This window comes from Crocodylus porosus, unplaced genomic scaffold, assembly GCF_001723895.1.
Source record: "Crocodylus porosus isolate Cpor-Errol unplaced genomic scaffold, CroPor_comp1, whole genome shotgun sequence".
NCBI classification, from domain to species: Eukaryota; Metazoa; Chordata; order Crocodylia; family Crocodylidae; genus Crocodylus; species Crocodylus porosus.
Window position 1 is genome coordinate 14,346,033 of NW_017728949.1, and position 15,682 is coordinate 14,361,714.

At 40.4% G+C, this 15,682-nt stretch overlaps 1 protein-coding gene and 1 pseudogene across 7 annotated transcripts in view; both read left to right on the forward strand.

The window, feature by feature from the left end:
- The window catches only part of HDAC4 (histone deacetylase 4), a 407,925-nt gene extending 395,808 nt beyond the window's left edge, over positions 1 to 12,117 (forward strand). For all 7 annotated transcript variants that reach the window (XM_019553979.1, XM_019553983.1, XM_019553981.1 and 4 more), the window contains 3 exons: positions 2,638 to 2,722; positions 5,934 to 6,075; positions 6,950 to 12,117. In XM_019553979.1, the coding sequence (XP_019409524.1) occupies positions 2,638 to 2,722; positions 5,934 to 6,075; positions 6,950 to 6,989 (267 nt within the window). In that variant the 3' untranslated portion in view covers positions 6,990 to 12,117. The remainder of the gene's footprint in view (positions 1 to 2,637; positions 2,723 to 5,933; positions 6,076 to 6,949) is intronic.
- Positions 10,959 to 12,135, forward strand: LOC109322465 (annotated as a pseudogene).
- Positions 12,136 to 15,682: the final 3,547 nt, after the last annotated feature.

A 15,682-nucleotide genomic window follows, 5' to 3' on the forward strand; every position in this document is an offset into this window, starting at 1 on the left:
ATTATAGGAAGACCAGGCCAGCCTCCCTATTTATTATTATATTTCCATCGAGGTATGGCAGGCGAGACAGGAAGGCCCCTTAGGAAGGCATGGTTGTGGAGCCATGGCCCCGCTTGGGACCCTGACCTTGTGATATCCTCCAAAAATGTATATGTAGATGAGGCACAGAGCAACCTAATCAAGCCCCACCTCGTAGAAGGTGGGGTCAAATTAATCCTGTGCAACAGGCTGAGAAAGGGGGCAACAAAGGGCTTCTAGGTAAACTGTGTAGGGCCCTGTTTGGTCATGTGTGGCAGACATTTAATACTGGTGAAGAAGCAGGAATCATTAGATATGGGAAAGAAAGGCACAATTCAGCTGTGGAAGTGAAGAGGAAGATGAAATGTATTTAGTGTAGTGGCTCACCATGACTTTTAAAAGAGTCAGTGTTGAGGGGAACTGAGTGCAATGGGCAGCACCATGTATTTTATTCAGATGGGCTGCACTAACCCATCCTTGTAGTACGTTCCCATTGGCATCGCAACCTTTTTGGCTGAGATCAAATGTAGCACCAAGGGGAAGGTGTCAGGGCTGGCTCTAGCCCTACTTTTGCCAGCCTGGTATTTTAGTACACACTCTCGCACCTTCTTCCCATCAGTATGTTTGCCCACTATGGATCAGGTGTTTCTCCCTGGCGGAAGAGATATGGTGATCTTCTTGGCCTTGAATGATTCAGTGTATATAGAGAGTGAAGACCTGTCCACTTCTCCCTTGCATTGCAGGCTAACCCCTGCAAGAGTCTACAAATGCGTCCAATGGGAGGATCTCGGCTATACAATTTATGGCCATGGAGGATTGCTCTTGGGCTTTCCCTGTAGCTTGCTCCTTCAGCCTTTTGGGGGCATCTGAACTCCAAGGCCTTCAGGCTTGGGCCATGCACATAGGATGCCTGCTATGGATTTGGGAGTATCTGAAGCCCCAGGCTGAAGAGTCTGGGAGGTAGAATACTTACAGGTGGTAGCACCACACAGACTCGAACAATTGAGCTCTGCTCAGTCAAAATTTGGAACTTAATTTGGAACTAATTTGGAGCTGGAAATAAATTTTTAAAAAATGTGTTTTATAGTCATACTCAGTATTGGCTGCATTTAATCAATTTCAGGTACATGCTGCTTTTGGCAGCAGTTTAATTATAGTGTATGAGGTCTCCTTGTATGCAAATATATGAGGGGCTTTTTTCCCCATGCTGACTGGGGGAGAGGGGGACGCATCTTGTATTTGAATAAATACAGTATCGTATTTCCATTTGCAGTTTCAGTGCTCATAACCTGTTCTCATAGTATCTCTTGTTAGGGGAAAGAAATCAGCATCACAGAAAATAAAGTTTAAAACCTAATTATTATCTGTTCTTAGTAAATTAAGTATAATTTTCACAGAGTAGCAATTGAATGCCCATCTCCCCTGCATAGATTGACCCAGCAGCTGGTAAGAATTTTATTATATAGGTGCCACCTGTGGCTTTGTATTTAAGGTTGTGTATTTACGGTAGGATTAAGACAAGATTTAGGTTGTGATGGATGAAAAGTGTTATTTGTCCTAATCAAAATTATACCATCTACTCTTATAGTAGAGGTCTAACATTCTGCAAAAATGAAAGCAAATAAACCCACTGGATTAGAAATTCAGAGTTGCAAAGTTACTGTCTTTGAAAAGCAAAAATGTACGTGTGGCATCACAGGGTTTGTGTATAGCTTTGTTTTTAGTACTTGAAATTTCACATGGAAGTAAGTCCAAGAAGTACTTTGTATCCAGGCCTTTTAAAAGCAGCAACCGTTATTAGCATTTTCAGTTCCTATTGAATATCTCTGAACTACAGTGGTCTGCAGATAAAGATGTATTTATCAGCAAGTGAAAAGGGAAAGGGGGAATTGAATAGGTTACCTATCAAGTTCCAACAAAGGAGAGTAACTACGCTTAAGACCGGGGTGGGCAAAACGCGGCCCGGGAGCTGGATGTGGCCTGCCAGGCCATTCTATCCAGCCTACGGGGCCTCTGAAAAATTTAGAAAATTAATATTTATCTGTCCTGGGCTGCCTGTCATGCGGCCCTTGATGGCTTGCCAAAACTCAGTAAGCGGCCTTCTGCCCAAAATAATTCCTGCCCCTGGCTTAAGAGCTTCAAAAGCCAGGTACCCACTCTGGTGGGACACCCTAACGTCTTTAAAAATTGGGCCATTGTTCTACACAGTTACTTAGACAGAGCCCTTGTGCTGTGACTCTTAGGAGGTATTCAAGTTCAGGTATTCACGTTCCATGTCCAACAGATGCCTGGACTAAGGTAGTGTCTTAAACCAATTCTTAAGCAAGAGGGAAGCATCCTGGGGAAGGGTGTGTGTGTGTGTGCGCGCGCACACGTGTGCGTGCATAGAGAAATATGGGGGGGAGAAATGTGCATATGTATACAAATAAAACACTGTAATTAGTGGACTGTTTAAAAATTCTGCATGTTCGGATTGTTAAATTTGAGAAGATAGGAGTCCAAAGAGCGGACTGGGGATTTAGAAGCGATTATAGCACATACAACTTCTATAAATAACCCTCGAATATAGAATATGTAGTCATCTGAGTTTAAGTTTCTGTGGTATTCCTGTTTTTTCAGCTTGATCCTCTTCCAGAAAGGGTTTTCCAGCAGCGAGCAAATGTCAATGCCGTGCAGTCCATGGAAAAAGTTATTGAGATACACAGTGAGTATATATCAGCTTAGCTTATCTGTGCACAGGCTGCCTTTTTGAGTCTTGTATCATCTTAGTAAATGTAGTAAATAAATCATACTGAGTTCTAGTATACTTACTTAGGCTGGTGGTGACTGTGCAGTGAACTGTATACAGCCACAACTTGATTATAGAATATGAACCACAGTGCTGTGATTCAAATAGGAATGAATTCAAGGAAATCCTAGCTGTGTCCTATACAAGAGGTCCCTCCTGGTCTTCTGATCTCTGAATGATGCACTTCTGCCTGTCTCATAGCAAGATGCAGCTGTTAGTGCTTGAGCTTATGGCTGGATACTAGAAAACGGTTTGTTTATGTTTCTACTTCCTTTCTCTCACCCTAACCCAAATTAAATGTAAATCCAAATGATGTAATTCCAGTTGTAGTCATACTCATGCAGCAGATTGGCCTTACTCTTGGTGGAGGAACTAATGCTGAGGTTAGTCGTTAAGGAAATACAGGCAGGTAATTGCCATCCTTGTGAAGACGAGTTTTTCTTGTGGTGTGTGAGGTTGGCCGTTTCAGCAGTGCTTACGCACAGCCTTCAATGGCTATTAAATACATCCTTTCAGCATATGGTTATTTGGAAATTGTTACAGCTACTAATTAAGAATGAGTGTTAATAAAAGAAGCACAGCATTGAGTACAATGGCCAAAATTGTAGATTTGCTTAATTCTTTGGGGAAAAAAATTAAAATGCTGCTGTCTCTGCATGCAGCACTTTGAAAATACTCTTGATAGAGACTTTGCTTCTATTCTTTATTTGTAATACAGTAGCAGCAAGAGATTCCCTCCTGGTATTAGCACCCCACTGTGCTAGGCATTGTGTATATATATAAGGTCGAAACTGCCTGTGCCAAAGACTTTGCAGTCTGCATACAGAAAACACAGTGGAGAGGGAGATGACCGTCCACATTTTACAGATGGCAAAGCAAGGACTAGACAGATTAATGGCTATATTTAAAAACAAAAAAAACCCCAATGGACTTTCAAAAGTTACCTAAGATTTAATTTAGATTGAACTGAAAATTAATGAGACAGATGTGTTGATCTTATTAATTTTCAGTGAAGCCTAGGCTCCACGATCACTTAAAAACAAGATTTAAGTTCCGAAACCACTTGAGTATGTTTTGGATTTGGAGTCTGAAGGTTTTTATATGGGGAAAGCCTTACCAGAGATGTTGATGACATTATAGGTCTTTGTGCAGGCAAGGTTTATAAAGCCACGCATAGTCGTGGGTTCTGAGGTGGTCAGCAAGCAACAAAAGCAGCTGAATTCTTTTTTAATATCTACCTCCTATCTTTACCCTTTGGGACAGGGGAATAGATTTGTTTTTTGAAAAAGCAGTGATTCAGCTCTGATTTTGCATCCAGGGTCTACCTAGAATGACAAAGGAGCATGTTCAGCAAAATATTCAATGCAGGGTTTATTTTTTTCCTGCCTGAACTCCTCCTACGCAAGGTGTTTGGGCACTGAAACCCTGTTAAATCCCAAAAGGTCAGGGTTACACAAGTTTTGACTGCAACTTTTGTTATTTCAGCCTCCCTATTATTTTTATTTTGAAATAGATTTTATTTTGTTAGATGCATTGCTTCAATGTGAGACCCCTGCTAATCTCAGTGGGACAAAAATTTTGCCAATTTTTCACTGGAAACAGCCTTGTTATAAGGGTGTTGCATTGTGCCATTTTTGATGTAAAAGTCGTACATGCTAGCAAGTGTTGCCTGCAATATTTAGCACACAGAATACACTGCTAATGATATGCCTGTTTACACAGCTACACAAGATAAACACTTATGTAAAATCCAGCTCTTTAATATGACAGCACCACTGTGACACCATATGTTAACATAACAGCAAGATGCTAAAAGCCAAATTTGTAGTTAATAACTATGCTGCTGCAAGGGAACTACCAGGCTGACTGTTGATCATTGGTACGATATAGCAACCAAGTTGTATGGAGAACAAATCAACTTCTAATACAGCAAGCCATTTTGGAAGGTTATCATTAACATGTGGTGGCTAACATTTTTTTTTCCAATTAGATCAATCCAAGATCAGATATTTCTGCCACAGTTGTTATGATTAAATTGGTAGTTTTAAGGATTTTAGGACCATCAGTATTCCAATCTTAGTATACCACAGGCTGCAAAATTACTATGCTAACATTTTTCCCTCATTGTAGTGTGAGCTATTTAAATAAAAGCAGTGGCAGTGGTAAATTAAATAATACATGAAAGGTGCATTGTTCATCTTTTTGGACCATGGCATCTGCCCCAGTCCAGCACTTTTAAGCATCTTTCCTCTGAATGCAAGTAACTCAGACTGACCCAAGGGCTTTTAGGCTTTGCCCTTGCCTTCCTTTGCCCCTAAACACTCTCTGCCTCTGGGTATGCCACTAGAGCAGCAGCCTGGCCCTCCTGCTCTGTCTGTTACCAGGTCAGAGCATTGGGCAGCAGTGAGCAGTATTCTCTGCCTTACACCGGGTCTGTGTGGTGACACATTTTTCATGGATTATTCCTTGAATTCAGCCAGTAACCAAGCCTCTTCATGCAGTCTGTTTTACTGTACAGTCAGCCCATTGGAGCTGTCAAAGCTAAAATTTGCTTCACCTGTGAGGAGAGTCTCCCAGGGACAATAGACGGGAGATCCCTCCTGAAGTTCTTTCCAGCCAACAGATGGGAAGAAGCTTAGAGTCTGGATGGCTTGTTGGAGTCTCTGGACCCTTACACACAAGCCAAGATTTTGCCTTCAAACCACATTCAAAAGAGGCCTCTCCACAGCCCTGGGACTGGGGAAAATTAATAAAAAGTTAACACAGGCACAAGCTAAATTAGCTGCACATGGCTAGAAGAGGGATGTCTTCCCTAGTCAGCCCTTTCTAGGGCCTGGAGAGGAAGGAATAGGTTTGAATTAGGCATGATTGTAGTTAATTGTATACGTATACATAACGGAGTGAGATTTTTTTTTTCCAGAAGTTCTTGGGATTAATTTTGAAGTCCATTAAGATTTGTACAACAAATTCAGAAGGTGGCTACTTTTGGCCAGTGGTGCAAAGACTTTTTATGTATGTAAAATCTTCACGATACTAAAAACCCCCAAGTTCTAGAGATGCTCGCTTTTTATAGTGGTTGTGCAGTGCAGTCATTGGCTAACAAGCTGTTCTTTTATACCCTTTTTAGGCAAGTATTGGCATTCACTCCAGCGTTATGCCTCCACGGTAGGGTACTCCTTGATTGAGGCACAAAAGTGTGAGAATGAAGAAGCAGAAACTGTAACAGCCATGGCATCCTTGTCAGTAGGTGTGAAGTCAGCTGAAAAGAGGTGAGTTTCCTTTCCTCCCATCCTCTTAGTGCATCTGAAAGATGGCCAATTTGGAGAGTGAAGTATGTAACCCATCTGGGCTCCACTGCACTAGTTTTTTTCTTCATTTCCTTGTAACTATCATTAACTTCTTCCTTATCTTCAAAGTAAGTGTTTCAGATGTATATGGTTCCTGCCTCTTGGGCTTATTTACACCCTCTTGGCTTTAGAGTGTGTGAACAAAAAGGATAGTTTCAAAAAAATGTCTTTAAGTTTCCACATAAGTTACATAGGGCGCAACTATATGTGCCCCCAACGGCACAGTTGTTACTGCGCAGTCGTTTAGTACTTGCTAAAGTACTGCACGGTAACCATTATTACCACACGGTCCTAGTGGCTCACAGGTCATTTCTGACCCTACTACACAATAGCAAGGAGCTACTGCACAGCAGCATGTTGTTACTGTGCAGTAGGTTCAGCATCCTGGTTCATGCCCACCGACACTACATCGCTGTAGCAGCTCATGTAAACGCACCCATAGTGCATCTCCTTTGGTCTGAACCAAAACAGACATGTCTGAGCCTCGGAATCCTAAGCTACTTGCAGCAATTTTCAGCGTTAGAGAATATGGCTGAATATCATTGTTTGCACTTGTGGCAAATTCACAGACATATTGGCAAGAGGATGTAATTCCTAAGAGGCTGAATGAGAAAAATTGCATTGGGTTGGTAGAAAAGGTTAGCAGTTGAGGTGAAGGTGAGAGTTTGCCAAAGAGAAAATGCACATTTTTTGTACACAGCACATGGCTAGTTACCCAACATTGTCACATCCCACCTTCTTTTCTCTTTCTTCCTCTGTATCCCATCCTGCCTCCTTTGGGTGAAAATGCTTACAGACCAGATGATGAACCCATGGAAGAGGAGCCTCCCCTGTAGCATTCATTCTGAGCTGGAGTTCTCCTGTTTGTTCGTCCTTGTCTTGAAGCTCTGCCAAGAAGTTTTCTCTTGTTACTCCTGCGTCCTGTCATGGTTTTCTTCCAGAATGCAAAAGGACAACCAGGTGTAAAACAAAGCAACAGAAAAGTCTCTCCATGTTATATATACACGTATGCAGTATATACTTGCAGAAAAGGAAAAACGCTGGTGAAGAGCAGCAATGTTATGGACAAACACACGTGCCAGGCACTCTCCTCTGTTCCTCAGTGGAAGCTGAAAGGGGAATGAAGCCTGTGAAGTCTCTGGCAGAGTTGCCAATTTTTTTTCTAAAAACAAAAATCAAAGATTCAACAATACATGGACACACACACACACACATCTTCATTTTAAAACTGGTGCTTACAATTTGATTATCCACAACTCAGCAATCTCTGTTTGAACCACTCGACCCATCTTGTAGTTGTGTTTCTTGGATTTTTTTTAATGGCTCTTGCCTGCCTGCGAATGAAAGACATTCTCATTAGAACCAGAACAGTGTGAGATGGTGTATTTTTAACAAGGACAAAGTGGGAACCAGAATTAGCCTTTATAGATATCTATATATGCACATATAGATATATATAAAGACAAAATTAGAAAGAAAAAAAGAAGGGGAAATGGTAGCCCAGAAAGAGTTCGGCTTTAGTATCTCCAAAGCCATCTGAAGATGAGTTTGTGCCTTTTTTTCAATTAATCTGATGGATTTGGGGCAGCTGGATTTTCTGAAGTTTGAGGAACAATGCCTTAAGAAAAAACAGCAACAGTTCACGAATAGATTTCCTCTGGCTGGGAAAGCTAAGAACTGCCGTCAGGAAGGAAGACTTTTTCACTTGTGCTGGCATGATTATGGAATGCAGGCATTAGCTGAATAGAGTGTCTCCAAAACTGTCTACAAGCTTGGATTTTTTTTTGTTGTTTTTGCTTTATTGTTGTTAAAAAAAAAAAAAAAAAAAAAAAAATAAGGTAGTTGCCAAGAAAGTGGCAAATACTGTTGGGTCTTTGAAATTCAAACAATTTTAAAAACATTTTCAAATGTTTTTCTCTCTCATAACTTACCTAGTAATTGAGCTTATCAATTTGGTTGTTGAAGCATGTAATAGACACAAATGCAGTTTTAAGATTGGAATGCTTTTTATTAAAAGCAACTAGCATGAGATATTGCTTAAATTGTTAGGTATAAATATATATATATATATATATCTGTATAATGTATATTCCAAATGTATTCCAAGTTTAGAAACCTGATTCTCATGAATTATTGGTAAAATATTTATAATGCATTTATAGAAAAATATATATAATAAATGCAGATTATAAATAAATTCAACCATTGAAAGGTCCCTAGTGAAAGATTTGTGAATTGGAATGTAAAGGTGCTTTTGGAAAGGGATCTTGTTTGAAACTCATGCATTTTCAAATCGTAGGTTGAAAAGTTTTCAGAACGCCAACACATTAGCCACTGGCAACTACCCTAAACATTTGTATTTTAATTTAAAGATTTTAGTTTTGATCCTTTTCTAACAGAAATGAGTTTTTATAGCAAAGATTATGAATTTGCTGTTAATTTTTATATTGATATTTCACAGAAACCCTAAAGAAGCCTTGTTTGTGTGAATCTTACATTTATTTTCCATGAGGCAATTGCTTTTCCAAACGGTAACAATGTCTGAACCTTTTTTCTCCCTACTTTCTTGCTTGTACATTATTTTCTGGTATTTTTTTAGTCTTTTGTACAGTGAGCAGCTTTCTGCAGGCGTAAGGAGTTGTTGCAGTGTCAGAATTTTATTTTCAGAAAGCGTGCATTTAACGAAAGAGGGGAATCTGATGGTCTCTCTTGTATAATGATACCAACGATTGTATATTTCCTCAGTTCTGTCATAGTAGCTATGTAAAGAAAATAAGGAGTTTTCTTACCTTAAACATAGTAGTATTACAATGAGTGATGTATCATATCCTCCATGTGGATTGTAGTGAGGATTATATATGGCATTAGTAGCTACCATGTTGAAGGCTTGCCAGACACTATTGGGGCAACTAGCATTCTCTCCCACTCCCACCACCCCCTCCCTCTCTCTCGCACACACATGCACACATTCACCCCTGTTAAACTTCTTTCTGAACCACCCTCGTTGTTAAAAATGTAACTTTACTCCTGCAAAGATATTTTTTTTTAAATTTATTTTTAGGAGAATGTCATTGTTGGGCGAGAGAGTTTTAATCTACGGACTCGTTTATTTTTCCCTGTTATCTTTTGAAGATGGCCCTCAGTAGAAGCAGCTAATCCTTGGGTTGTGGAGTTAGACAGCTAATGGAGACTCTATTGACACATGTACCGTTTAAAAGCAGTGTAAGATAGCACAGATTACTCAGCTGAACAACCAAGGGTTTTTATTATTATTATTATTTTATGTTGTTGTTATGACAACTGACAGGGTCATTTTGTAGTAACTTATTTTCCAGTTCTTGAAGTAGCCATTTTCATTCCACGCAGAACTTATTGAATTCAGACTTGTGGAAAGAATTTGAAACATACCACACATATAAGCAAGTGCAAGAGGGTTCTTTGCTTTGTTTTAAGTTTGTAATACAACTTAAAAAACAAACACTACTGTATTTGAGTTTTTGCTAACCCAAGTACATTTACAGTTATGAATAGCTTTGACTAGTACAGCGGTCTTCAGCACATTCTGACAGTAAGGTTCAAATGTAAAAATATAATGTATACAGAGACATTGGTTTTTAAATGACCACTTTGCTGCTGTGATCTAAAACATAATTTGGCTGTGGAATCTTGTGATTTCATATACAAAGTAGTTTTCCCATTTATAAATGTTGGCAATATCAATATATACATGATCATTTTATCTCTAGCCTTCCCTAACCATTTTATGTTGTGTTAACACTTTCTTTCAATATTAGTTTTGGAAAATAGTCTTGTATTCCTCTTCCATTGAGAAGACTTACTGATAGATTGAAGTTTTTTTTAAATTAGTGTAGGGGTAGCCTGAAATATTCAATAGCCTTCCATCTCCTCACTTTCAAGAGGCATTGTCCGTTTCTTTTTAAACCATTTCATTAAGTTATTGCCATCAATGGAAAGACTTAACAAGACTCGTCAGTCTACTCCAAAGTCAGGATCACTTGGATCTGTTAAAACATTTCTTACACAATCCCACTCAGTGGGTCAAGTCTGGGTGCTCCATCAAGTGTGGAGACCACTTGTTCTATTTTTTTAACCCCTTGAGCCTTCAGCCTCTTTTTCAAGACGGCTGCTCAAAGTGTTGTTCTGCCTGGGTCTGTGGGCAGCTGGGACTGAGGGGGATGCTTGCAAACTCTCAGGAGCAGCCAGCAAAAAGGTGCATGTGCAGATAGATCCAGTGAGCATTTTTTCCATTTCCTTAGTTGTCACCTTCCGAACCCAAGTATGATGCACCTGAGCTCCACCAGCAAGAGGCCAGAGGTTGTTCCACCACAACGCATCACATGGCTTCCAAGCCAGTGGGGGTGGCCCAGGAGAATATCAGCAGTTTTGTTTCTTTGACCTGTCTGGAAAGGAAAGGACATCTTAGAATTGTCTTACACAGAAGTGAGTCCCAGTTTGCAGTACACAATTGATCATTTTGTTTTTTACTTTCAATATGAAACATTCCTTTTTTATTAGTCGCAGTCCTGTATTCATTCCATTCTTCCTTTTGTAAACTTTTTGGGCCCACATGTTTTATGGGCATTGATATATATAAATATATATATAAATATATATGAATATATTTTTTTAAGTTTCCTACACCTTGAGGTTGCATGGTCTGTAAGGTTGGCATGTCTTTATATTGTATACAGATTTTGCACGCCAAACTTGGCAGCTTTGAAAAAAGAAAATAAAATTGTTTTTTCCCTCTCATGGCATTTGCAGAGACAAAAGTTGGGACATTTTTCTGTCAAACATGTATACAAAAAGGAAGGAGAGTGGGGAAAAAAAATTGCGTCTTACTGAACTTAAGAAATTGTGCTTTTTATTGTAAAAAAAAAAAAAAAAATGAATAAATAAAAAGGACTACTTAAACATTTCTCATTTTAAGAAACAAAAAAAGTTTATCTAGCACTTGTGACTTACCAATAATAGAGTTTATTGTATTTATGTGGAAACAGTGTTTTTAGGGAAACTACGCAGAACACACAAAGTAAACTGCCTGTCATCTTTTTTTAATTTGATTGGGGTTTATTTTTCTTTGCTGGGAGGGTGGGGGGAGGTTGGGTGCAACAGTTTGTCAACACGTGTAGTCATTAATTCTAAGAAAATAAATCACGAGGAATTTAAAGAGTTAACTCTTCAGCTCAGCTGTGTTAACTTTTTTTAATTACTTTTAAATGATGTATCACTAGATTTCACTTTAAACAGTCGTGTACTGTGCAAGCACTGTGGTTTAAAACAAGACTTTACATCAAAAGGAAAAATGTTTCTTCATTGTGATGAAGTTGAGCTCGTTCTCAGCTCAGTTTCACTTTGTCTTTGATATTGATGAAAAAGTATCCTATTGAAAGAAAATAAATTAACACTTTTCTGTGCTCCATAGTGGAGGCGCTATTTTCCAATTTATGAGGATTACAAACTTATATATATAATATATATATAAAGGGGGGGGTTGAAACATTATTCACCCAAGAGCTTATTACAGATATGTAGTATCAAAAAGTTGTAACTATATTATATTCTACTTTATACCTATACATGCTCAGTATGATGTCACCATTGGTAGCAGCTACCGGTTTACTCTGTAATTGAGACACAATTTCACTCTTATTGTATGGACCCTACTTTAAGTGATGGTAGCATCCTTTGTGCTAAAATTTTCTGATGGTCCTTTCTTTTACTTGGTGGAGTTGGAATTTGTTTTCTCATTCTTGTTTTTGTTCTGTTCGGGTTTTGTTTTTGTTTTTTGTTTGTTTTTGTTTTTTTAAACTGGCCAATGGTGTCTTTCTCTGACTGTACCGACTTCAATTTCAACTTTATTAGGAGTCCAGTATTTTGTACCACATTATGACAACTTGTTATTCTTGTGGTGTAAATAAAAAGAAAAAATTAATTATAGTACCACTTTGTTTCTGTTAGTGATCTTCTTGATGTCTTCTATTGTCTTCTGTTTATTTGCTTGGATCAGCTTGCAGTGTCACCTCAGACCTATAGCAGTTCACTCAATGGTTCTGCAAATAGTCTTTAGTCTAACAGAAGAAGTTATACTATTCTGCCAATATTTCAGTGTCTCTTTCTTGTTACACCTCTTAGTGAACTTGATGTGAAATTTTAAACCCACCATTTTGCTTCAGCGGCACATTCTAAGGGCCCTAGTCCCCAAGGAACGTTAATGAAACTATTGATATCTGCATTGGTGGAAGAATACATTTCTAAGGTAACAGATTAAGTAATCACTTTTAACATCTTCAGAAAAGACATGCCTTAAAGTGCTGATACAGAATCTAAGTGGTACTGAACACCAGTGACTCCAGCTAAAATTATTGTCTTCATGGCAACAATTCCATAGGGCCCAACCTTGCATCCCTTGCTTAGACAACTCTCACTGATGTTAATGAAAGATTTTCCTGTCTTACCTGGAAAGATCAGTGCAGGGGTTTTACCCATACCTGCTTGTTTTCAATTTATGCAGTTCAGTGTTTTGAATGAATTATTTCTTTACATTGCTATAAACCTAAGAGTCACTGAGAGAGAGTATATTGGAAATAGCTGCATCCAAACTTTTATTTCTTTCTGGACTTGGATGTAACAGGATGTACTTTTCAGGATATGTACAACTTATCAGAGAGCCCTACTTTCCTTCCAGAAGAAGCATAGCACTTCAGTGCTATATGTAATTGGACTTAATGTGGGCGTCTTGCAAGCAGATAAGGAAGACTAAATACACAGACTGGCATCAGCATTGTAACATCTGAGTGCCTAGCCTGCCCAAAGAGAAGGGGCACTCTGCTTGCGACTCTCAGTTCAAGAACTCCCTCACAGCATGCAACTCGGGTCAGCCCAGTCTCCTGGGAGTGGTGAGAAAAGCAAAAACACTACCCCATGCTAGCCAGTATTCCAGCTGGTTGTGAAACACTCCTGAGATGTGGAAACCTGTTTTCCCCACTCTGCCTGATTGGAACTAGGACCCCAGTCACCTGCATCCCAGGAGGAGCATCATAACTTACTAGGCTGTTTGGTATAGTAGACAATAAGGAACACCTGATATCCTTGGGATTAACAGCCTCTTTTACCAGAGGAGAGATCACAGCATGCACACAGTCCCTTTGAGCCTCAAAGACCCAAAGAACCTACTAACATTTATACTAATAAGCCAAAGGTTTATGATTATTGCACAAGGCATATGAAGTATTGCAAATGTGTGCAGCTTTATCACACTATTATAACATCATATTATTTGGTATTTCTTATTAAGCCACCAACTCCTGGAATCCTGTCACCTTTCAGTCATTATGGTAGCACAAAAGAGTTTGAAAATAGGACCCCAGCAAAAGGCAAAAGCTGGGAAGGCAAATAAAAAGAATCATAGAATCCTAGGGTTGGAAGGGACCTCAGGGGTCGCTTAACCCAGCTCCCTGCTCAAGGCAGGACTGTTCCTGACTAAACCATTCTAAGCCATGCCAGTTAAATTTCTCTCTAGCCACCTCATGTTTAATACCAGGATTATTTTTGAATACATAGAAATTGGCGTCACTGTACAGAGATGTTCAAAACCACATTTCAGAAAGCCAGGAAATGCGTAGTTAAGGTACAAGTGCTCACAGTACACGAAGCTTGAGGACAACTCTGCCCTGCCTGTTTCTAAATGCACAAACCCCCAAATGTCCGAAAATTGGGAAAGCTGCAGGTGAGATCATATAGTGTACGAGGCATCCCCACACCCTTAACGTTGCCCTCCAGGACAGCAGTTGGACTAGAAACATTGCTTGTGTGCTAGAGGCTCTTGTTGTACTGTGTGACCAACATTGTGTCTGCATCCAGAGAATTAACTTCATGATGGTAACGAGGCACTAGGTTCCATATATTTTCCCACGGCTTGCTTATCATGTCACATCAGTCTAAGCACTCTAGCTTTTTGGGACCCATGGAATCACCACCATAAAAAGGGATGGGGATGGTTCTGCCAATGACGAGAACAGAAATGTCTGCGAGAAGGATCGAATGGGTATAATCAGTGTTTCTTCCAGTACCACCTTATATGCCCAGGGTAAGGTCCCAGCTCAGATCAACCAGCGACCTTCACGTGAAGTAGGCAGAGCTGCTCCATGCTCCACCAGCTGCTTATCTGCCCCCTGTGTAGCTTCCAAGTACCACAAGAGAAAGCTCACAAAAGTTAAGGTGCGTGAGATTTGCCTTAGCCTATTTCTGAATAAGGTAGGTATATGGACCCACCCATGACCAAGTACTTGTGACCTCTTTGGGTTTCTAAGTCCTGCTGCAATGCAATTCATGAGTGAGGAGTTGCACACTTGACTGCTTGCTTATGGTGAGTGCTGTCGGCACACAAACCATGCCCCTCTGGCAGTGGCCACTCGACTGCCTGAAAAGAAAGTGGCAGGGAATCGAGAGCTCCAAGGAGGCTGGCTAATGACATGGAAATGTCCTGATAGAAAAACCCTGTGTAAAAAGTTTGGTGATAATTCCTGAGGCTGAGAAGGGCTTCGTGGACAGATGATGCTCGCTGGCTATGGGCACACATTAATTTATAGCACTGCTAAGCATTCCATTGCTCCCCCCCTGCCCCCAGAGGAGCCTCTCAGTGAAGCAGCAAGGCCACTATCCTGGGTACACCTGCTATTGCCAGTGTTCCCTTCACGTTGGTGGCAAGGGCAACTCTTTCTGCTGCTAGCAGCACTACGGAAGTGCCAGCTGTTGCCAGTGCTCCCATAGCATCCAGCAGGGCTCCATGAGGGCTCACATCACCCGGGAGAGCTTGGAGTGGGAGAGAAGAGCAAAGGGCTGGGATGCTGAGGTTCAAGAGCCTCCTGTAGTAGTACCTGTAACTGCCCATGTGCTACTAGTGGCATTATAGAGAAACCCCTTTTTGAAAGAGGAATGTTTCAAAGATCTGCCATTTCTGTGTGGCGTTACAAACAGCCAGTCCATGTGTAAGTTAGCTTTTTATTTCATAGACATTAGACATAGACATTAGGGCTGGAAGGGACCTCGGGAGATCATCGAGTCCAAAAGTAGTGTGTCCAAGGCCTGATGCTCTTCCTTCCATCCCATGGAGCAGCAGACTTGGGAGAAGCAACACACAAGGAGGATGAGAAAAATAAGCCCTTGTCACATTCCTCTCCCTTTACCTCTTGCTGCTGGGTGGGCATCTGCTTCACAGCTGGCAGGTAGCACTCAGCTGTGAGACTGAGGGGCAACTCTTTAAATGCTAACAGTGATGCTTCCTCAGCCTGATGAAGGGTGTTTAAACCCGAAAGCTTCCTAAGAAGAATTTTTCCAACTATTTCGTAGATTGCATAGACATTATGGCTGGAAGGGACCTCGGAAGATCACCGAGTCCAGCCCCCTGCCCAAAGGCAGAAAGTCAGCTAGGGTCATAGGATCCCAGCAAGATAAGCATCCAATTTGCTCTTGAAGGTGTTCAATGTAGGTGCTTGAACCACCTCCA